General features: G+C 44.6%; 2 protein-coding genes across 2 annotated transcripts; one reads left to right on the top strand and one right to left on the bottom strand.

Moving 5' to 3' along the window:
• Positions 1-349: 349 nt before the first annotated feature.
• Positions 350-13568, top strand: TRIM14 (tripartite motif containing 14). The gene is given in 11 exon segments (XM_080372644.1): positions 350-1052; positions 5351-5448; positions 5612-5674; positions 5678-5707; positions 6600-6803; positions 6807-6833; positions 7881-8034; positions 9230-9322; positions 12036-12288; positions 12290-12486; positions 12489-13568. Coding segments are annotated over 11 exon segments (1617 nt in total). The 5' UTR covers positions 350-697; the 3' UTR covers positions 12632-13568.
• A 145-nt stretch (positions 13569-13713) lies between these two features.
• NANS (N-acetylneuraminate synthase) lies at positions 13714-23218 on the bottom strand. Its single transcript, XM_080372746.1, has 6 exons — positions 23022-23218; positions 21775-21990; positions 18274-18373; positions 17876-18030; positions 16557-16823; positions 13714-15393 (listed from the first exon to the last, which is right to left on the bottom strand). The coding sequence occupies exons 1-6, from the start codon at positions 23151-23153 to the stop codon at positions 15184-15186; spliced, it is 1080 nt and encodes a 359-aa protein (XP_080228872.1). The 5' UTR covers positions 23154-23218; the 3' UTR covers positions 13714-15183.
• Positions 23219-24759: the final 1541 nt, after the last annotated feature.

The raw sequence follows: 24759 nt of genomic DNA, 5'->3' as shown, positions 1-24759 counted from the left end.
CAGCACCCAGATCCCTTTCTGCAGGGCTGCTCTCCAGTCACTCCTCTCCCAGTTTATACTTGTATCCAACATGACTCTGTCACCTGTGCAGAACCCAGCATTTGTTCTTGTTAAATTTCATGACATTGATGGTTGTCCGATGCTCCAATCTGTCTAGATCCCTCTGCAAGGCCTCTTGCCCCTCAATAGAGTCAACAGCACCTTCCAGTTCAGTATCATCAGCAAACTTGCTAATGGTGCATTCCATTCAACACCTGCATCCGGATTGTAGATAAAAACATTGAACAGAACTGGCCCTAGAACTGAGCCCTGAGGAACAGTGCTGGTGACTGGCCATGTGCTGGATAACCTAGAACAATTTTCTGTATTTTAGAATTATATAGTGAGCAATTAAGCCACAAAAGAATTTCTACTTTCATTTACTTTCTTAATGGAAATGTTAAAACAGAAAGAACATTCAGTGCCAGTAAAATTAGAAACTTCAAAATTTTATTTATTTTTCAGGAAAATGAAAATTACACATGAAAATTGAACTGATGTGGCACTACTAAGGTGGGCATTCCTCATCGGCACAGCTGGAATTCCCCGGAGCAGGCCATGTGCCAGCCGGGGCACCTGATGGTGACGGCTCCCTGGTGGGCTGTACGCCCCTGCCACCCCTGGGACATGGCAGACGTGTCTGTGTACATGGCTGTACATGTATGCGGCTGTATGCCCCCATGTCCCAGGTGTGGCCGAGGCCTGGGGCTGCGGCTGTGCGTCCCCACAGTTCTGCCAGGACTGCGGGCCCCGTGTCTGTGCCCTCTGCCGGGCCCTGGGCCTGCACCGCGGGCACCGCGCCCACCTCCTGCCCCACGCCGTCTGCCACAAGCAGATGAGTGTTGCCAAGGGCTGCGGGCCATGCGGCAGTGGCAGGCCTGGCCCGGCCAGTCGGGCCCACCTGCCTGTGGCCTGGCTTTGCGTTGTTAGCCAGCGGCTGTGGAGCTTGGCGTTTGTTGTCACAGCGGTTTTGAGGGCTGTGGCAGTGGGCAGTGTTTTGACAAGTGCTTTGTAAACCCCATGCGGAGAGGGGCCAGCATGCTGTCACTGCACAGGGACGTGGTGGTTCGTGTGCGAGAGGGAGGGAGCTGTCTCCGAGTGCAGTCACAACCCAAGCACACACATAACGGGGACAAGGGGGAGGCGACATGTCAGGTCACACACAGCAACACTTTCTTCTCACACCTTGTGTAGTTGCCCTGGGGTGGGGTGGTGGTGTTTGCATTGCTGGGCTGGAAGTACCTTTGTCAGAAACACAGAAAATCAGGAGACGAGGAAAGGCCATTTCTATTTATCCCTTCCCCCGTTGCTGTAGCTTGCCAGACCACAGTGAATCCCCAAGCAGGGAGCCTGTTCTCTGACGGCTCCATAGGGATGAGGGGCAGGGGCTGCTGCAGGTGAACCCTGGGAGGCAGCTGAGCACCACACGGCTGCCTGCTCGCTCCCCCTGCCCTGCCTGGTGGTACAGAGGAGGAGGAAAGGAAGACTAAAACCAAGAAGACTCGTGAGTTGAGATAAAAATAGTTTCATAAGCAAAGAAGAAGTGGAAGAAGAGGGAAAGAGAATAAAGCAAGTCATGCCAAGGCAGTCACTCACCACCTCCCATGGGCAGACCAGTGCCCAGCCAATTCCTGGGCAAAAGATGGATAAACCCACCTTAACCCCCTTCGTTTCTGTTTTGTTGCTGAGCATGACATTACATGGCATGGAGTATCTCTCTGGTTAGTTTGGATCACCTGCCTGCTTGTGCCCCCTCCCACCCTCATGTGCATTGTAGTATAGTCACATGTAAAACACAGCACCATGGGAGCTGTTATGGGGAAAATTAACTCCATCCCAGCCACAACTAGCACAAGGTTCTTCCCTAGGCTTTTTTTATTCATCCCAGTTTAGCTGTCCATTGAGCAGCCCCAGGAGGCTTTGTAAGCTTGCTTCCTCCTTGTGCTTTGTTTTATTCAGGAGAGCATGCTGAGGCCTGCATGCTGAGATGCTAAGTTTGGAGGCTTAAAAATTAGTAACACAGAGGTTTGATGTTTGGGAGCTTTTTTTTTTTATCTCCACAATTTCAGAGAGCTCCTTCCCATTCCTACTCTGGCATTTTGGAGCAGCGTTACTAGGAAGTTTCCTTGTTCCCTCAGACAGTTGTCAGATGCACAGGTCATGCTAAATTACTCTGGCATTTTATTGCACTTTGTGTTAGCAGTATGAGGGCAGGGGGCAGTACACTAGGCTGCAAGCAAACAGAAGCACAGGGGAAAGACCACTGAAGATTTCAGAGTGACTCAGAGCACTGTTCCTGCCTGCTGGTATGCTTTCATCTCCCTCTTGCAGCTGGGAGCTCACTACAGCGTTTGCATTCCCTTCATGACACCGGGGCAATGTGCAGATGCAGGTATCGTGTGGTGGCAATGTGATCTGAGCCAGGGTAAGGAGCACAAAGCAACAAGTTATGTTGGTTCCCTGGGAGTCTATTGGCCACAGGGGAGCAGGTGCTGTGGATAACTAGCTATTTGTCTCTGTGCCAAAAAGGAACTGAGCAGGGTAGAAACTTGGGTCCCTGTGTGACACTGTCCCTTGGAAGTGTCTGCTAACATCTACTGGCTTAGGGCTGCAGAGGTTTTGGGCACAAACTGTCAAAAGTAGTCATAGCCTAAGAGATAATATTTTGAGTAGTGATTTTCTTTGCTGGGCGAAGTTATTTTTTGCAGCCTTTGTGATGTGACATCAACCACAGCATGTGAGAATCTTCCTCAGTGCTTTTAGCAAATCCTGGCTGTGGATCCTAAGAAAAAATGAGAACCGTTGTGCAGGGTCCATCAGCTAGTTCATCCCTGGATCTAAGGTTATATAAGATCATCTAGAAGGAAGCTCCCTGTGCTCCTGAATGCAGGGCACACAGGACCAGCACGCTTATGTCATGGTTTAAACCCAGCCAGCAATCAAGGACCACACAGCTGCTCACTCACTCCCCCCTCACCCAGAGGGGTAGGGAGGAGAATCAGAAAGGAATGTGAAACTCAGAGTTGAGATAGGAACAATTTAATAGGTAAAGCAAAAGCTGTGCATACAAGCAAAGCAAAGCAAGGAATTCATTCGCTGCTTCCCATGGGCAGGCAGGTGTTCAACCATCCCCAGGGAAGCCGGGCTCCAGCACACGGAACGGTTACTCAGGAAGACAAACACCACAATGCCAAATGTCCCCCCCTTCCTTCTTCTTCCCCCAGTTTATATACTCAGCATGATGTCATATGGTATGGAATACCTCTCTGGCTAGTTCATGTCAGCTGTCCTGGCTGTGTCCCCTCCCAGTTCCCCGTGCCCCTCCAGTCCTCTCACTGGCAGGGCCTGAGAGACTGAAAAGTCCTTGACTTAGTATAAACATTACCCAGCAGCTACCAAAACCATCTGTGTCCTGTCAACATTGTTCTTTCACCAAATCCAAACCAAAGCACTGTACCAGCTAAGTAGAAAATTAACTCTGTCCCAGCCAAAACCAGGACAGCTTGATATGTATCCTGTGAGCCTGACTGGAGCTACAAGTCTCCTCTCTCAGAAATCCTTGCTTTTACAGTGTTTTCACTTGCATGAGTTGGGGCATCCAGGCAATCCGTAAAGGAATGTTTCAGAGTTGGTTCCTCAGGGTGAATGACATGGGTTGCCTGCCACCATTGCAGACACAGTGTCTCCACTACCAGGAAGCAGCCCGTTCATTTATCTCGGCAAAGCAAGTAATGCTTAACCATAAATGCTTGGGGTTGACATAAATATTTGCATATGATCACTCTTCTGAGGGAGTGAGTGCCTGAGGTGATGTGTTTTACTAGCAGCAAAGGAAGACTGGGTTTTGTTTTGTGGTCTTTGTCAGTCTTAGAGGAAAAGAATGACATCTAGGTTGTAAAATAAATTGAGGAAGGCTGGTACATAGTAGAACTCCTGGATCTTCATGTGCTGCAGAACCCTCGTGGCCCTTCAGGAACAAGACTGAAAAATTGTGGCTGGAATGAACAGCATGACATGAGTGTCTTGCTCCATGCAAGAACATTTATCTGCTTGCACTGACGTGCCTGTGCCAAGGGAATTCCAGATGCAAGTTTCTGACTTTATCTGGGAGCCCAATTTCTTCTTATTCTGTCATAATGAGTGAAACATTGCATGTGTTTTCAAAGGAGCACTTGTCAGAAATGCAAACTGTTGCCCATGAAGCAACAGTTACACTCAGTTTTTCTACCGGGCAGAGTTTAAATGCCATGCTGAGCTGGGGATGTTGCAGTGAGCTAGTACATGTGCACGCGCATGTTTTTGACTGGGTCCCAGGGGCAGAACAGGACACTAATAACAGCTACAGCTCTGAAGCTTGTCTGTTTACTGACAGGCTCTGTTACAACACTGGTGCACTAAGAGCATGGGGCAGCGTTGCCTGGATCTTTCATGGAACTAATGACAAAAGTGCATCACCAAGTGCACCAAGACTGTTAAATTTGCTGGACAGAGGACAGCCCATTTTGGAGGGCTCTTGGTGAGAAACTGTGGAGGCTAGACATAGCAGAATATTAACGATGCTGTGCTGCTCAATGCATCTCAGGCACACCACAAGTATCACAGATCACTGTGTGTAGAGGGATTTTTAAGGGACCGAGGACATATGTTACCATTGTCCAGGTTGGACAACCCAGGCCTGTTAGTTGAAGCTGCAGAGCAGTTTTAAATTGTCCCGGGGACAAGCAGTGTGAGAAGGAAAACAAGCTATGCACAAACAAGCAGCTAGGTGCAGAGCAAGTCCTGGGAACTCCGAAATCAGCACACTCTCATCGGCACACTCTGATCAGGCGCCTGCAGCATGCCCACCGCTCAGCCACACGGATGCCCGCGTGGCCCAGAGACTTTTATCCAAGCACCTGTGTGTAAAGTCTGGTGAGCGGTCGGTTTAAGTTATAAATATGACCTGTTTGTTTAATAAAGCGAGCACGGCATGTAGCCATATTGGTGTGATTGTTGGGACTTAGCCGACTCTCCACAGGGGACCCTCGTCGACTGTGATTACCAGCCAAGCTGATAATATTTGTTGTTGCAGGCATTCAGACTACATCATCACTGTAAGTGATAGTGGCATCTTTCTGATTGGTCTTTTGTACACTGGGAAGCATCCTGAACATTCACTGGGGTTTGACTCTAGACAGAGCCTCCCACTGGTGCTTTCAAGAACAGTCCTTGGCTAGCTGCCCTGCAGCTGCTAAATGCACAAGCATTTAGTCGTCTTGAAATACACAGTGCCATGGATTCAAAGATTAAAATCTTTTTTTTTCACCCATAGGTTTCCCTGTTCCTTATGAAGATGGTACTAATTTTGTTATGAGGATGGTACTAATTTGCAAGCTCTCTGAATCTTTCCAGTATGAGGACCAGGAGCAGGTGGAAATCCTTATGTTTCATCACTACTGTCCTTAGTAAGCCCCGTAAACTGGGTGTTTCAGTGACATACTCTCCTATAGGAAAGCAAGTTGTATAGATCTCTGGTTTTTACATATGTTGTTTTGATACAATATTTTTTTTATTTTGTTTCATTGCTGTATAGAAGCTCATGGCATTGTGCTTGAAGGATCTAGAAGAGATAGAAGAGCAAGAAGCTGGTAACCGATGAAGTGCAGAGCAGGCTGCTAATGATCTGAAGGTGAAGTGTGGTTTGCTTCTCCACTGGATGGTCATTTTCCAAGGACAGACATTTTGCTTTCTCTGTAGCTATTCAAAGACCCAGGCAGCTCCTCCTTCAGGAAAAGAGTCTATTCCCTGTATCCATCACAACATATTACTGTCAAAGGGAGAGAACAGGGGAAGAGTTTCCAAAGGCCTGGCCCTCACCCCCTGATCAGCCGAACATCTCTGGAAGAGCAGTGTTGAAATTTTTGTGCAGAGGAATATTAAATAGCCCCAACTACATTTTATTCTGGCTTCACTGATGTTGCATTGCACTGAACTGCATTATTGAATAGTCTGACTTCAGAGCTAAGTAAATGCAATTACAGTTCTTTGATTCTGTCTTAAGAGTGGGAACGTATGCTAAGCTCCATGTCACTTACAGAGCATGAAATGGCTTTTGCTCTGAGGAACATCTCTAAGCATCTCTGTTACAGAAACATCAGTAAGACATTTCTCTCTGTAGAGTTTTGGGACATTGTGTTTTGATGCCACTTCGTTTTGAAGTGGCTTTCTTTTCCTAGCAGTTCCCTGACCCTAGCTTGCTTTAAAAGTGGGCAAAGTGTTGCTACTGAAGGACCAGATCTGCTGCTTGTAGCATTTTGACCTGACCCTATTACATTCCAGCTGCAAACAGCCTTCTCTGCAAAAATAAGCATCTTGGAATCTGCCCTCAAGCTTTTCCATCCACAACATCAGCAAGTAAATCCTAGCTGCTCTCCCTTAAGCGGTAAACACCTGTTCCTCAAGAAATGCAGCAAATCAGTAAAATTCAACCAAAATGTAACATTGAAAGCCTGGGAGAGAAATGCCTGTAATGTTTATGGTCTGTTGAGTAGCGGGGGGACACTTTTCTGCTTCATCTATAGACATGTGCCATTATGAGCAAAACGCAGCTGTCAGACAAAGTGACTGAGCTCCTGTTACTTCTTCAGGAAGAGGAGAGTCTCACAAAAAACTTAATTGATGGAAAGACTCAGGAAGCCCCGGAAGCACATGATCAGCAGTTGGAGTCCTGTCGACAAAAGCTTGTAGCCCTAGAGACTTTCTCACATCGAATCAGACAAATACAATAGCACAGTGATCCTGTTTGGTTGCTGGAGGTGGTATTGTATGGTCTCTTTCTACCTCTTACCCTCACAGTCCTTGGTAAACTGCCTTAGTGATCTCATCTGTAGATTCTTCTGTGCATAAGCAGCATCTTTCTCACTGCTTTTTAATCCTTTTGTTCGTATTTTGGTGAAACAGTTTGGTTCCTGATTTTTGAGCTGTTAGATGTTCCTTCTATGGCATTGATTTCAACTCTATGAAATTCATGAAAACATATATGGAACAGAGTTAGACACATCTCTTAATCTTGAAGACAAATGCTGTATCAGGTCTTGCGTTATGTACTGTTACATGAAGGTCTGAGGAAAGACAGTCCTCTTAGGAACCTTAGGAGGAAGGCTAAATTTTCTCATTTTTTTAATCACAAGAGATCCTAATCACCCTGAGTAATAGCCATTATTTTACTGGAGGGGAGCAGTGTTTTTCTTTTTGCCTACAGATAAATGTCAGCTTATCTTGCCTAATGATCTTCTTCACCTTGCTTAGGAAGGGTGTGTTGCCATGTGCTTATGCCCTGACACAGCCAAAGGATGCCATTCTCCATGGGAAGGCCTGTGGCGCATTTTTACATCCTTGCAACTTAGCAGACTTTAGAGGTTTTGTTGTTGTGAATGACATGGTCCTGGCATTCTGCCAGATGTGCTAGCAACACACCTCCACGTGGGAAGCTGCTCTCCATGGTTTGGGAGATATTTTTTGTGGGGGATGTTGGGTTCTATTCTTTAGATTGCTTTTAAAACTTAGTGGTTTAATGTTCCCGTTGTTGGGATTTTCCGCAAAGGGCCCTAGCCAGGTTAAACTCATTCCCACCTTGGAGTGTCCCGGAAGGGCCTCTTTTAACAATGACTGCTGGGTTGTCCATCTTCGAGGTAGGCCCTGGCTCCACTGGCAGGAGGAGCTAATGGGCAGGCTAATGAGCTAATAGGCAGGTTCCATAATGATGGAGTTGTCCTTGCTCTGTGGTGTGTGGGAGCTGGGAGGGAAGAGTCCATTCATGTCATTGTCTCTACTAACTGGAGAATTTGGCTTTCTGCCTTCAGCAGTGCACAGCAATCGAGAAGGAAATGCAGGAGCCCAGGTATCTGTTGGAACAATGGCATCCAATTCCTCTCTCATTTGAGCACATACTTAAGCACTTTGTGACATTTATTCAGTCCATTCTACAGAAACCACTGGAAGCCTGGCTTAAAGAAGGTACCTGGGAGAATGCTGTGAATTTGGCTTTCTCCTGGCCTCCTTTTAAATAAAGTGAGGCCTGTAAGTAAGAGCAGGACTTTTTCCCAAATCAGATGGAGAAAACAGCAGCTTTTTGGGCATGGGTACTGTTCTCTAACAGCATTTGTGTAATGTTCCTATAGCGGTGGTGGTTTGGGAACATAAGAGCTTCCTCTTTCAACTCTGAGGATGGCCTTTTGTGCCTTAGAATTTGTCTGATGCTTTTTTGCAGCTTGATCAGTTATTTCAACACACCTACACAACGTAGCTGTTCTATCCTTTCAGTCACTGCTGGGTCTAACTGCTGTGGCATGGAACGTCAGGTATCTGGCAAATTTGAAAGCTTTTTCTACTTGATGTACCTGGTGATACCTGTCTCAGGCAGAAATTCTCTAGCCTTTGGTACTTTAAAGATGGATTAACACGTTCAGCTTAGAGCTCCTTCTGTTTTTGAGCTGGTATTTCACCCTTAGTGACCTTTGGCATGATTAAGGCAAGGAGTTTCCTAAGGAGACACATTGCCACAAAGCCAGATAACCATGGGGAAACCTTGCCACTTGTTGAGTTAGCAGGGCAACACACCAGCCATCACATTTCACTGAACTACTTTTTAATAATCCCTTTTCTGAGAGTTGCCACGAAGAACAGTATAGCAGGGTGCAGGGGAAAATGGTCAGACCAGATCTGAAAGGACATTGCAGGATGTGTGATGAATTTGTAGACAGTACCGTGCAGGTACTCTGTAGCTAGCATCTGCCATTGCCTTTAGCTGCCTGACTCTGTTCTCATCTGATAAGGGTGCTTTTTGAGGTTTTTTGAGGCATTTTGAGGAATGGGGGGTGCTTACTTGGGGTTGTGTTCAGTTGTGTGGTTCCTTAGCAACACTGAGATCCAGCACCTCCATACTGTCTGAAGAGTATAATGTCAAAAGCATACAGAATGATAGCTCTTCCCCAGCAAAAGTAACACAGTTTGTCCCATGAAGTTAGAAAATGGAGTCTGGCAGCATGACTTTCCCCAGAACATGGGTGACATTCACACTGAAGAGGCAAAATCCAAATACCTTGTCCAGCAAAATTGTCCATGGTGTTCCATTTTTAAAATCTTCTTGACAGTACAGCCATGTTCTTCCACTGGCAGACTCCCTAAACTGTCCCTTTCCACCTCTGTCCAGACATTTTCAGTAGCCTTAATGCCACTGCAAAGAAGGAGCCTGGAACGGTGTTGAAAACCATGTCTTCTGTTGATTGGTTGCTTTTCTTAAAACGTAAGTACGGTTGAATTAAAGTTAGAACCATTCCAAACACTTGTGGCTCTTGTGTTCTGTACAGACTTAATATCCCCACTGTTTTCCTGCTGGAAGTGACTTGGAACAAAGAATCATGATAGTCAGTCCTTCAGAAGAAAGAATCCTGTAGTGTGCTGTTTTAACTGCATAAATAATTCCTGTTTCCTGTCTTTTGTCACCAGCTGTGTGCACAGATGTGACTTAGGACCTATTCAGGCCACATGAATGCCAATACTAGCTTTTCTAACTAAAGGGTGGTGGAGATCACAGGAAGATGTTGCATGTGTGAGATGTACCCCTGTAGTGGTACACTTTTGGAAGTTTTAACATTGTTTACAGACATAGTACCAAAATCAAAATCCTGAAGTCTTTCTTTTTGTTTAGCAAATGATGATGCTTCAGTTAACACCCACTGCATGTACAGTGCAATATATTTGCTTCTCTATTTCACTGCAGATTGCAGGGGGTAGAGTATCAGTAGCTGGCGCTCTAGCACCATGGCATGCATTTCACACACGAGCATCATTCTGTGCGTGTCTTTGCCTCAAACGAAGCAACCGCATCATCTCTGGTACCCAGGTGTGCGCAGTGATCCTACCCAGATGAAGATGACCTGTTAGTTAGGCTCCGTGTATAAAACAACCGACAATGGTGCATCACTGGTTCCTGTATTTTAAACACAGCTGATGTCAGAGTCCAGACCAAGGCAAGGAGGATGTGTGGGGTCCTCTGTATCTTATAATCATAAAGTATGTGTACTGCTTTCTTTTCTGAAACACTACAGACAAGTATTAGAGCGCAAGTCTTTGTTGCAATTACATGTGTAGTGAATGGATTCTTGCTTAATGCAAGATGTCTGTCCTCTCTTGTGGGCATTTTAGCAGGCTACAGTGTGGGTGCTTTTTCACGGTGAATTTTGGGAGACCATACTTACTTAGCCTTCCCTGCTCAGGCAGGAAATTGTGGGAGAGTAACAAAGGACCAACAGAGAGTGAAGGGGAATGGTTTATGCATTGCTTTGATGGCAGAGGAGAGGATCCCAGACCGAATGAAAACAGCTTCTGGGCTTTAGACTGTGGAATATGCCAGTCAGTCCTGGTTAGACATATTTATTTTGGGGGAGAGGGCTCTATGCGACAATATAGGAGAAGAAATAGCAACAAATTCATTCAGCTACAAAAGCAGATTTCTCTCATGCAGTAACCTGCTGTATAATTACCTTTCATTTCTAAGTTCAACACCGAAGAGCAAGGAAAATAATGAAGTTCTTGCTTCAGTGGGTCTGTTGCCCCCTATTTTGTGTTCCTTTAGTACTATGCTGCCTGTAAAGCCAAGTGAAAGACTCTGTGATATCACAGGTCCAAATATGTCATTTCAGATATGCAATACTGCAGAGAAATAAAGAAGTCTGGATTTTGAAATATTATAAACACTTGTTTCCCTAAGCTTAATTTAAAAAGCAATTTACTTAGTTTGAAAAGGAGATTCAGGATATTAAATGTATTTGTCATCTTTAAACATCTGAGCTTCAGAGTGTATTTAGACAAAGATTAAATTCATATTTGGTCAAAAAAAAACAGCTATGAACTGAGTGAAATGTGACTCAGACAGTTTCATTGCAAGTATACTGCTGTTCAGTCCGTGTCTGGATGTATTGTTTTCTTCATTTACGAGAGAAAATAGATGTGCTTATTATTTGGAATAGTTTTAAGATTACAAGTTAAGTTTATATCTAATCGCCAGTACTCTAGAAAGTACTGTAATTCATGAAAATGTATGTTCTTTTAGGTACCAAACTCCTGATGCTGGTTTTGTCAGGCTTGACAGAAAGAGTGAAGGGGATTGTTTAAGGATGCCAGATGCTGTTTTCGAAGGGAGGATCTAGATTGTTTCTAGAACATGAAATCAGAAAACACATGCTAACACATGCCAATTATTGAGATAGAGTAAGTTATGAAAACTTTTGTGGGACGTGCAGCAATTCAACATTGTAGGACAAGTATCTTGAGAAAAATCGAATCTTAAAAATCTTGTAGCTTTTTGACCTGTCCTCTGTGATTGTGTCATTTCAAACTTGTTTGACTGTACTTTTTTTCCCCTGGCTTTGTGATTTCCGGTCCTGTGACAGCTGCTTCATGGTAAAAATATTGTAAGCTGCTGCTGACTAAGACAGTGATTTCCGAGGTGTAGTTTCAGACTGTGATTTTTCTTTTCTAAATGTCTGGTCAGGTGAACTGCTATAAATCCCCTGGGAGCTGGTAAGTTGTTCCTTTGCAATGTACATGAGAAATAGATTCATAGTGCATCTTCACATGGGATTTCAGTGGAACGGGATCTCACGACCCACGAGTCTGCTCTAGTGCCCTCTAAAACCCTTAGGCTGTAATCCCACCAGAAGTCTCCCAACTATTCTGCATAAAGCAGTGTTTGTTCCCCACCTAGCTGTATTCATCTTCATTTGTAAACCATGCATATACTGACTTACATATGCCTTTTACTGACCTGCTTTATAGCCTACACAACTTTAAAGCATCGGTGCATGTAATAGTGCAATGCTTTCTATTAAAAATGTCAGGTTTTCCCTTGCAAAACTGCAGGTCACAAGACATGTCTTCTGCAGGTTTTTTATAACTTGGACTTCTTTCAAGAGTCATGATAAATGTAGTAAATATGTTTATGGCTTTGACTGCAGATGCAAGATCACCAGCCTGGGAATACGACAGCCTTCATCCAAGGCTGACATTGTCTGACGACGGTCTTGTATTAAGCTGTAACCGGAGGAGGGTACTTTACCCTTGTGGTCCCCAGAGATTCGATAAATTATGGCAAGTGCTAGGGAGAGATGCATTCCTCTCCAGAAGCCATTACTGGGAAGCTGATGTGCTTCACGCTGGAGCAGGATGGTGGACTGGCACAGCCTACCCTTCCACTGGCAGGAAAGGAGACTGAAACCTGTCAGCTGGGCTGGAATAGAGCACCTTGGTGCCTTAAGAAATTTGATTTTGAATACTGGGCATTTCACAAGGGGGAGAGAATCCCTATCTCGATAGAAGATGATCCTGATCACATTGGCATTTTTCTGGATTATGAAGCAGGAATCCTTTCATTCTACAATGTTACTGATGGCGTGGCTCACTTGCACACCTCTGCTGCGAGTTTACAGAACCAGTTTACCCAGCCTTGAGGCTCTGGGAAGTGTCCATTGGAATATGCAAACTAACATTAAGGATGTTGGTTTGCAAACAGCAAAAGCAAAATAAAGCCTTCTATTTCATGCTTTGTCTATGAAAGCCATTTTAACAATGAGATACATGAATTAAATATCTTGTCATATGAAAGTTGTAACTGTGATGCTTTCAGATGGTAACAGATAAGTTCAAGAAAACCAACTGTAATTTCTAATGTATATGCATTTTTCAATGGGGGAAGGTGATCTGCCTTTTATAAATTATGTTGATATAACATTTAAATTGCCATATATATTTCTGTACCTTTTTCAACTTGCAAAATGGAAAAAGTTCAGTTGAAAGAAGCATATTACAACTCAGATTTGAACCTGAATATTGCCATCTTTTTTTCTGAACTTCCTCCCCTCATCTGCCTGGGGAGGCTGCAGTTGTGTATGGCGATAGGTTTAATTTGGCTCAAGTTTCAAGTTCATATATTGCAGATAGTTATAATTGACAAGGTCAGATTTGGATAATAAATGCACCAAGTGAATTAGCTCATACTTGAGTATCATCTTGGAAGAATCAAAAATTGGCACTGACTGTTGGGAAGGTCCTTTCAAGTAAAGAGTAGGAGCTTCTGTAGCCACACTTATTAGCCATTACCTGGTCTTAACTTGTGACACAGCCTCTGTACTGGGCTTCTGGGTGGCCCTGTTCTTCCTGCACAAACTGGAAGCATGAGAAACAGTTCTGTACCATCCCCAACAGAAGATGAAATACCTGGAGGACCCACAGATGCAATAAAAACACTTGGTCAGTAGGGCACTTGTGTTTAATCTGGTTTTGTGTCCTGTTTGCACAGGCTCTTTAACTGCAGCTGGATAAAGGTATGCTCACATAAAACTAGAAAGAGAAACTTGCAAGTTTCTGTATAGGTATAATTTATTTTTTTCCCATTACATTAATTAAAGTCCTGGAAACTTTTGGAACGTATGTCTACAGCAGCCACTACCAGCCCTGCTGCAGTGAAGAACCACTGCTACTTGAAGCAGGTCAGGTAATCTTACGGTGTTAAATACTGAAGGCCCTGGAATCATCACTGGTGCTGCCAGAGGAAACGTCTGACCGTGTCTGGCAGTAACAATGGCTTGTTTTATAAGCTAAATTAATTTTTCAAATTTGAAATAAATAAAAAAATCCTTCAACAATTGAGTAGCTTTTAATGTAAGGCAAGCACACTGCATCAGTCAGAGCTCACATACAGTCAAGCACATGATTCAAAGAATCTCTGCTTCCTATATATATATCCTGTATAAAGGCAGTTTCCTCAGAACTGCAGAAGGGTAAACATATTAAAAGTTAACAGCTCACAAGTACAGAGACACCACCACCAAATTCAAAATACTTCACCAACTCAAGACAAAGAGGTAGCAAGTTCCCAATAACCGTCACTAGTAAATGATTCCACCACAGAAAAATACAGAATTATAGCAAAGCAGTTTTAAGTTCTATGCTAACCAAGCTAATTGAGGGATGTTTGGTTTGCAGCTGCTGCCATACGGCTCCTTCCTGGACAAAGGGAAGAGCAGCAAGCTGACAGGAGTGGAATTGCATTTCTTGAAAAGCAAGAAGCTGTGATGGAAGAGCAGAACACACAAGAGGAGCACTGACAGTCACACTGGAGCATAGTGATGTGATCTAGTCAAGCTGCCAGCCTTAGCTGCCTAAACCACCAGTGTTGGGGGGTGGGGAGCAAATCCAATGTATTTTCTTGTTAGTACAGGAATAAGGCTGCTGAATATTCACAAGTATTTGGCCTCCTAACCGAGAGGTTGCGCCCAGGTACAAACAGGTACCCAAATGAATTGCAGAAGTGATTTAACATTCCAGGCATCACTCCGCTAACAACAGATGCTTTTGACATTTATTTTTAAGCATTGGTTAAGTTTATTTCCACTGACCCAACCCAGATCTACTTTTCCTCCCTTAATCTTTCTCTTGACCCTTAAATGGGACCTTTCTACACATCCAGTTTGCTTCCTTTCTTGGTGCTGTCTCTTGGGAACTTAGCTTTCTCAAGGACCTCATTTTCCCCAGAGCGCAGACTCCTGCAACCCACTGCTTTATCTTGAGACTCCTTATCCTAAGGCTTTCATCTTGAGACAGATCCATTGGGTTGCATGTGTAGTCTTCTGTTCAGTGTATGTAAACTTTCACTCATCTGCATTCAACTGCAACTAGCATCCTGTTGGCGTAAGGGTAAGGAAAACAGCATAAAAGAGAGGAACATCAGAAGATATGGGGTTAGAACAGTTCAAAGGGCAGACAAAGTTATTGTGATTTACTGTATTATTAACAGAAAAGGGAAGCTGGAAAGCAGCAGACTGTGGTCTTAGGTTTGACAAAACTCCAAATTAATCTAGGTTAAGTGGAATGGAGAAAGGAGGAGCATGGTTATTTTCTAGACATAATTCTATACAGTTTCTAACAAAATTACTCTTCATCATTTAGATCCACTTGCCTCAGAACTTCCACTAATGAGAACCTGAAAACTCTAACCTGCTTGGATCTTCATAATTACACCTCTTCTAATCTACCATGCTGCTATACTTAATTATGTTGTGCAGTAGTGCAGTACTATATAATGAAAATGGAATGGAGTGCTTTGGTTTAGCACTTCACTTTCTTGAAATGATTTTCCACTGCTTCCTCAGTGATGGTTTCATCTTCTTCGATTTTGTTCTTAACCTTCTGGCCCACCAGATCAAAGATGGCTTCTGGGGGAAATCCCTTAGGCTCTCCCACCTTCACCGTCAGCATATCAAGTGTCAGTACTGCACCTTCAGGAATTGTCACTTTCGCCACAACAGACTTTCCCAGCTACAGTCAAGAAATGAAAAAAAAAACAAAAAGTTTTGTCAAACACATTCCTAGGCTCAGTATACCAAAAAAGGCTAAAAAAGTATTCTGCGGTTAGTTGTGAACAGGTTGTGTGGAACTGCCCTCCCCATCAGTTCTTATTCCACATGAAGGTTGAGTTAGCGTGGAAACCTGGCCTGTAACTAGGCTGCTGGGAACATCCAGATCCTTTCTGATATCAGATAATGGCTCCCTGAAATTTTTCTGAATCAGAATGGAGGGAATCCGATTAAGACTGACTAGTATTCTAACTTAGTGTAAAAGCAGCCCGTATACAGTCATAGAGACCTATTATTCCTATTTCTATTACCAAGTACTTTGTACTGCGTACTGGTGAGGTCACACCCTGAATTTTGTGTTCATTTGTGGGCCCCTCACTTCAGGAGGGACGTAGAGGTGCTGGAGCAACAAAGCTCATGAAGGGCCTAGAGAACTAGTCTTACGAGAAGTGGCTGAGCGAACTGGGGTTGTTTAGTCTGGCAAAAAAGTGGCTGAGGACCTTATCACTCTCCACAACTGCCTGAAAGGAGGTTGTAGTGACATGGGTGTCAGTCTCTTCTCCCAAGTAGCAAGTGATAGGACAAAAGGAAATGGTCTCAAGCTGCATCCGGCGAGGTTAAGATTAGGTATTAGGAAATATTTCTTCACTGAAAGGGTTGTTAAGCATGGGAACAAGCTGCCCAGTAACATGGTTGAGTCACCGTCCCTGGAGTTATTTAAAAAAAAATGTATAGATGTGGTGCTTAGGGACATGGTTTAGTGGCGGACTCTGCAGTGTTAGGTTAGTGGTTGGGCTCAACTGCCAACCTAAATGATTCCATGATTCTACCCAACTTAGTTAATCACTGAATAATACATACAGAACTCCATTATACTCAAAATTGCCAACATTATGCTTTGGCAACAATGGCTACTGAGTGCCAGAAACAGCAGTTTATAGGAAATGACAGGTCTACATTTAACGTTGCAGTGGGCTAAGCATAAACACCACACATGCATTTTTGAGTGCAGAGGCAGAAATACTGCTGCAATAAACAATTAGCAAGCTATTTCTCTGAAGAGAGAGTTATTAGCTATAGGTCTAAGTAAGTTTCAGCTATGCATGAATCAAAAGCAGAAGTTACCTTTTCATTGCAAGCCATTTCACAGGGCAGGAGTTGTTTGACTGGAGAGCCCATTGCTTTTTCCACAGTACGGATGGCTTTCACTAACTCTACCAGTTCATTTGGCTCCAGGGATGCTTGGTGGTCACTTCCTTTCCATGTTTTGTCAAGAGTCACATGGCGTTCCACTACTTTAGCACCCATAGCCACAGCTGCCACTGAAATGGCTATGCCAGTTTCATGCCCCGAATAGCCAATGGGGATATCGGGAAAAGCCGACTGATATGCCTTGAATCATGACAGAGTTGGTCTGAATTACCAAGGTAGCAATTTAAAAGGCAAAGCAAATTTAACAGTGATAACTGCAATAAAAACCATGGACAATTACTGTGCATAAATAAAACAAGCAGCTGGTTATGCTAAGAATGAATTCTTTTCTATATTCAACAAGTCACACTACATTACGGACCGTCATGTTCTAAGAATTTCACTAGGATTATCAGTACTGACAAGGAAAAGGCGTTATGTTCTATTCTTCAACTTCTCTTACACTTTTCCTTTTAATTCAGTTGTACTCTTCAAGGTCTTCAAAGCCTACACACATCACTGTAAGTTACAGTAATAAGAGTAGTATTCTATTTTCATCTAAGAACGCAGTGGACTGGTTAAACTTAACCTGTATCCAAAGCAGATTTCTTCAACCTTGTATTTAAAATTTGAACCAATCCTTTCAGCCATACAAAAGGGACAGTGACCCAATCCCAAAAGCAATTAAATGCATGCATGTCCTGTTCCACTAAAAATAACATACTACGTGTGCGTAAAGCTAGGCAAGTGCTTGAACACTGGCCAGTCTGGGGAAATTTTCTTGCACCATTATCAGGCATATCCAAGTAATATTTTCAGTGAAGGAAACTGTACAAGATCCTAATCCATTTTCTTCATTGCTCTGAAACTCACATGAAGCGTTTTTAACAAAAGTTTGTTCTAGCCCTCTATTTAGGATTACGTCCTTAATTAATGGTAACAGTCTACATACTTTTTCATTGCACTAAAAATCACACGATTAACCTGTTAACCATGTATCATATTTTCCTCTGTTTAATTGTGAATGCTCCAGTAATATCCTTTATCATATTCCTCAAAGCTGGATTCTTCTAAAAGAGGATCCAGTGGATAATTTTACTTCAACACTTGCATGAATTAGAGGAACATGATACATCTTCTAACTTCTCAGAAGCAAATTCCAGCATGCCTAAGATCTGGAAATACATCTCAACAGAAGTGCACAGCCCTTCTCTGGTACCCTACCCACGCCACATTCTGGGTTATTCACTGACCGATATAACACGGAGATTGACATCCTCTGGCTGAAGTGGGTATGCACTGGTGCACTGCAGGAAGCAAAAGTTTGGATTGATGGGCTTCACGATCTGATAGACCTGATGCATGGTATTCATTGACTGCATCCCACTGGAAATCACCATTGGGCGACCTAGCCATTAGAAAACATGCACATGTTTTGTCCTACATCTGTAAGAAAGCTACACAAGATAAATTAAATTCTTGAGGTTAAACTAGACAAGAAAGCTGGGTGAACCTTTTATTCCCCAAGTCTGAGGGTGATTTTCTTCTAAAAGTACTATGGAGTTTTTTCCAAAATCAACTAGAAGAAAGATCTAATAACTTACCTACACACAGCAATGTTTACCAAGATGGCTCAAAAGAAAATGCTTACCTTTCTTTGCAGTCTTTTCCAAATATGGAAAATTGTTTGTATCTCCTGATCCTACTTTGAAAAACGGAACATCTAGTTCATGTAGAAATTCCACTGCCATCTACAAGGAAAAGAAACCACTGCATTTTAACACACCAGTTCAGCTGTTATCAAAGTAGCACCATGCTGGCAAATATAGAACCCTTTAAAACAGCAAAGCCAAAGCTTAATTAAATAGGTTATATATATATATATATATATCTCAGAAATATTCTGCTCCTGAAATAATGCTTACTATTCAGAGGATATTAGTTTCTGACTTTCCTCCAGGTGAAGTATTACCTAAGTGCCTTCTTTTATACTTCTATTACAAAACCAGATTTTCCACAGGTTTTTGACTGTGATCCCTGTCCCAAGGCAGTCTCTTTGGTCTCCCAGCTGTATCTGCTTAAAACAACTGTAGGTACAGCTTCTTAGTACAGGTGAGCTCCACTGCTCCTCTGACTTCAAAATGACCTTGCAGGCCACAGCATTCTTGCTTTCTTTTTTTGGCACTACCAGAGACAGCGACTACCTGCAGATGGGAGCTTGGCTGTTGAAGGGGAAAGGTACTGCATGCAACACAAAGAGTCTTCCTGCCACATACTTTCTGCAGTTCAGAAATACTAAACCACAAACAGTGTTTAAAACTGCAAGTAGTTTACCTGAGTAGATCTATCACTCTAAAAAACTGTCTGAGCACACTGAATAAGCACTTGTAAAAAAAAGTTAAGTGCCCCAAAAGGGAAATCCAAAATGCATATGCTTCTGGGAGAGAGACTAGAAAATAAATATAAAATATGCCAAAAACTATAGAACAGCTTATTCAAATGTTAATTATACTTTTCCTTCTTCTAAAAAACATGTATGCTATATTCAGAAATTATTGGAGGCTCCATGTAAATCAGTATTGCACCAGTAAGGGGCCTTTTGAAAATTAGTACTTTTAAGGGAGAAAATCCCAAACCTGTCACAGGCAAAAGATACTGAAATCCTCCATTCACATCCAGGGGAAACAATGAAATAGTTACCTAACTTTGTCCCCTTTCAACCACCCGCAAACACTTATTACTTCAGCTCATTCTTTGTTGCAGTCACAGTTACTTAGTGCCAGAGAAAGAGCACTAATGTCCAGAAGAGAATCATACCTTCTTCAGTCTAACTTTTATATTGTCATTATGATGCCAATTCAATTTCTTGTACCTAGGATGCATAACATCTCCTTTATACAGTTTATTCACTAAGACGCATTATGCATGAAGACAATGACGACACTATATTAAAAAGCCACAGATCTAATCTGAGGAGATTGTACAAAATTAAGTATGATGGATAAACCTCATTAACTAAGACCACTCTTTATTAGGTAAATACCTCTTGAAAATTGGCAGCTTTTCTGTAAGAGAATTAAGGAACAGGAAGTAATCTCAAATAACAGGGACGATGTTAAAGGGAGTGGTTCAATGGGATCCTGTTTTGTCTCCAGTACACACCGGAACAGAGCAGATAAAGGAGTTACTCATAGCTTTTATATTTACTTCACACATCACTTCATTGATATCCTCACACAGTTAAACAAATAACCTCTTTGACATAACCGAAGTTCCAGAGATTATGTTCAATTTACAGAAGTTGACGTATTCGCAAGGACTTATTAACATCAATTTATGTGATGATGCTTGCCAAAAGTTCCAAACCCATGTCTTGCAGAAATGCCACCAGAAATCTTAGGAGCTGTGCAATGTAATTACTGTTCAAAAAAAAAAAAAAAAGCACAAACATGTACCAGTACTCAGTACTGTTACTTAGCTGATGAGGCCACACACAAAGGAGCACTGCATCTTGAGAAAAAGAGGGATCCCAGAGGTAGAAAGTGATCTTAGCTGCTGCATATGAAAGGTGTTCGGCATCGTACTATAGCCTTTAGAAGCTGGAGGTTTCAACATCAGAGTGCGATTTTTTCCCCCAGAAGGCATATGGGCATTTAAGATCCCAAAGAGAAGTCCCATATAGATCCTCTACAGAAGTCCAAGACTACTGGATTTAATTACTCTTCTTAAAAGAGTAGGTGGTGTTCAGCAGGTCTCCTAGTCATGAGGGCAACAATAAAAAAAACCATCATAACACCCTCTTTTCACATATCTATTTCTAAGCCCATGGCATCAGGCTGTTGCAATACATGCAAAACACATTTTTGTCTGTCAGATGTCTGAAGCAATCTTTTATGGCATTTGGTGCTCACACCACCTCAGCTGGCACACAGCAATTCAAGGATTTTGGTCCATAGGGACAGCAAGTTAATACAAACGGTAACAGTGGCCAGAGACTGGAAAAGACAGCATAAAAACATCGAAGAAATTTAATTTGCTTAGTCCACAGAATACAAAACAGAAAAGAGATGTGATAACAGAGTTCAAATACACAGAGAGGAGAGACAAGAAAAGTACAAACTCCTATGTCAGATGAGGGAGAACAAAAAATTATGAGAAAGGAGATTAAGCTGACGCATCAAGAATTCTCTCTGATGGCAAGGAGAGTGAGGCACTGAACAAATCACCTTAAAACATTAAATACCCATTCTTGTCCCATCCTGGATAAGGCTACTTGCAGAAAGACAAGGACAAAGCTGTGCTTTGCCTTATGCAAGAGTGGCTAGCTTACTTCTGGAAGGCCTCTTTCAATTTGGTTCTCTGTAATTTCTAGGCCACGAAGAAAAGTAAAACAGTCTGTAATCTGATCTATATTGAAATTTAACTGTCACCTGATCTTTCTAGTTTACACATTTCAATTGTACCTTGCATTTGTTAATAACTGTAACTATCATTATTTTGAGGTAGGCAACAAGCAACAGTTAAATCTGAGGCAGAACCGCAGCAGGTAAGCTTTATAGAGTTTACAGGCTGCTGAGTGACTGTTCAAGAGCCCACTGACAAAAATCAGTAAACGCTTTAGGAGTAACAGGGCAAGGTGGAGACCCTCTCCATGAGATTAATAAAAGAAAAAGGAATATAAGCATTTCTGCTGCTTAAAAACATGAGCTGAGGTCTAGTAAATAGTGGGGTGGAGTGGGGGGGGGGAGAGGAAGGGATTAAGTTAAAGAAAGGAATCAGGTTTAAATACAGAGGGAAGTTTGAAATGCTTGGAGACAATATACCAGGCACCACCAGATAGTGGTCAGATTGCTGTCCTGATCTGAACTCCCATGATTGTTCATAGAGTTCAACTGAGCCCTGATCTCTAACAGGATTTACTATGCATAAATATCTCAGCATAAGTGACAGGCCTTCTGAAACATTCAGCCATTTACTCAACCACTGTAGAGACACAAATGAACTGGCAGAAGCACAGTTACTCTAGTTTCCTCATTTACACTCAACATCCACACGTGTTTACTCTTTTTCATGTAAGAATTGTCACACCTAAGTAATCACCAACAGATACAGCAGCTGGACTCTGCTTTTCATTTCAGTACAGTTCACATACCTCATCCATGCCAGAAGCTGTGAAGAAAATGCCAATTTCCTCTGCGTATTTCTTTAGCTCTCTATATTGGTCATGACTAAACTCTAAGTGGCGCTTGTGCTCCCCATAGGTCTTTCCCCAGGAGTGTTTAGAGGTATAGGGCCTTTCTAAGGCTTTCTTGTTGAATTTGTACTCCAGTTCACTCTTCTGGAACTTGGCACAGTCCGCTCCACATTCCTGCAAAACAAGCCGGTGCACACTGAGTGGAACTCCAAGTGAAACCACACTCATCCCAAGTTTGAACACCAGGACTGTGCAACCAATGGGCCCATTTGCAGTGGAGTTTTCACGTTACCAAGAGAAGCAATCACAGGAATAGTACAGAGTGACAGAGGACCTGCACAGCCGTGAGCCCTTTCATTTCAAAATGCCTGTTACACTTGGTAAAGCAGCGACCTAGGAGATCATACTAAAACTACAAAAGTGAACTGCCTCTTAAGCATGCATGCCACTTATTTGAAGAGCTGATTTCTGTGGCATTTTCCAAGCTCAGCTGTCATGCAGTAATTTTACATGAAAACAAGTGACAGGACTCTGTAGAAGAGGGATTATGAATCCAAAAGTTGTACGAAGTGGCAATTAACAGTGAAGTTACATCCTTGCTGAGCTATTTTGCCCTTACACCACAGTCACAGGCCAAGTGCATCACACCGTGACTTCTCCCTCAGGGAGGATATGCTGTTTGCTAACACTGGTATACCTGATGTATGTGGCACCACATTTTAAAGCGGCTTGGCCGTCTTCTGGATGACACCAGCATTCCCTCAAACACACCCTGAACTGGGGGCTGGCGAGGGACGGCTCAGCACCCCGGCCTCAGCCCGCGGTCCCTCACCGGCCACACACCGGGTCCGCGACCCCGACCCCAGCACAAGGGGGTCGCCGACTGCGAGGCACGGCCCGAAGGCCACCAAGCAAGCAGCCGCCTCGCGGGCCCTCACCGCCACTGTCCCCACGTAGCTGCTTTAAAAATTCCGCCCCGTAAGTCACCCCGCGGCTGCCACCGGGCGGAGACTGGGCGGTGCGGCCCGACCGCGGTGTCCCCCGCGGGGAGGGGCCCCTCCCGCCTTGCGCCGGTGGCCTGGGGGCCTCCTCACTCGGGCGAACGGGCCCGCCACCCGGCGCGGAGGGAAACTCTGCGGGGGCCGGGGCCGGGGCAGCCCTGCCCGCCGCGGGGCCCCGCCGCGCCCCCGCCCAACCCGCGCCACCTTGGCCATGCAGATCATGCGCTTGGCGATCGCCAGGTCGCCCTGGTGGTTCTGCCCGATCTCCGCGATGATGAAGCACGGCTGCTCGCCGCCGATGCGACGCCCGGGACACAGCTCGAACTCCCGCGACATGATGGCCGCTGCCGCCCCGCGACTGCGCCACCGCCCCGCGGCCCGCGGGACGCCACCGCCCGCCCCGCCGCGAGCAGCCAATCCGCGCCTGGGGGCGGGGTCCCGCGCCACCGCCTTCCGCCCCGCGCGCCGCCAGGCGGGGCTGTCGAGGCCGCTGCGCGCGGGGTGGCCGAGTGGCCCCGACGCGAGGGGCGGGCGCGGAGGCTGCGGGGCGCTTGGCTCCGCCGGGGGCTCCGCGGCCGCCGCCGCGCTCTGGGGCGAGCGAGGCCGACGCTGCGGGCGGTACGCGGCAGGGCTCCGGCGGTGGCGGAGGTTTCCAGCTTGGCGCCCATGGCGCGCAGCCGCCGGCGCCCCCCACCCCGGCCCGGGCTGGGGCACGGACCGTGTGTCCGCGCTGCTCGGGGCCGCCGGCCAGTAGCCAGTCCCGGTGCGCCGGCGGGGGCGTCCCTGGCCTGGCCACGGCAGCTCCTGTGCGGCAGCCGAGCGGGGCGCGGGAAGCCGTGCCGGGGCGGCCTGCGGCAACCGCTACTGACACAGAGGCTTTACGGGGAGCACCGGGTGCTGACAGCGCTTGCATGGTGACACCTGGATAACCCCCGGGCGCGCAGCAGCGCGGCGGGGCCGAGACAGCGGAGCCGTCCCCGGGACGCTCCCGCGTGGCACCTACCGTGTGCCAGCGCGGCCCCGGCGACTCACGCGTTACACCGGGCGGCGGCGCTGCCGGCGTTCCCGGTTGTTACCCAGTATGCCCTTTCAGCTTCATGCTTTTTATGACAGGGTGGGTTTCTTGGTTTATGACTTGGGAAAAAAAAAAAAAAAGGTTATTTTCCTGACGGAGCGGGATGTTGATTATATTAACACGGTCAGGATTTGCGTAGGTGCTGGATATACTTGGATGGATGTGCCCTTAGCAGAGGCTGCTGAATATATTTACCCCCAAACTTACTACAAACGGTTCTTCATCTAATCTTATTGTTGTCTTTCCTTGCATAGAAGTGAACCTTGTGGAAACTAGGATTTCTGTTCAGTGAGAAATGCCAGAGCTTTGCACATTTTCAGGGAGGTGCACAGCAAAAGTATTTTAACGTTTTCAATTCGAATTACTTGAACGGATCAGAACGTTCTGACTGACTGCATTCTGATTTTGCCTTAAAATATACAGATAAGTAAAGTAAGACTACTTGTAATATAAAAATATTTTAACCGCATAAAACGTAAATGCACAACTAACAACAATCAAATGGAGTATGGCGGTAAAAATTTCTTAATTCCTTTTCCCTTGAAGCAAAATTGACTCAAAATGGGATATATTGCTGTGGTTTCAATTAAACACTATTGTACCATAGAAAAAGTTTGTAACAACCATGTTAAGTAATGCTGCCCATATAGCCCTTCTTTCCACTCAAACTTTTGCTTTCCTTTTTTTGTTTTTTCCATGGTAAAACACTTTATACCCTTTGAACAGTGGTTTACGATTATGTTTCGTCACGCTTAATTCTCATTCGTCCTTACGAGACTCGTCTCCATCTTTTTTTGCTTCCCTCACCCCCAATCTGGCATGTTCTGTGCGAGGGGGCTTTCTTTGCTCGGGGGTGGAGCTTTTAGT

The sequence above is a fragment of the Falco punctatus genome (assembly GCF_963210335.1).
Source record: "Falco punctatus genome assembly, chromosome: Z".
Lineage (NCBI taxonomy): Eukaryota > Metazoa > Chordata > Aves > Falconiformes > Falconidae > Falco > Falco punctatus.
The sequence above is the reverse complement of the archived record's forward strand: the minus strand, read 5'-3'. Positions and strand labels throughout refer to the sequence as shown.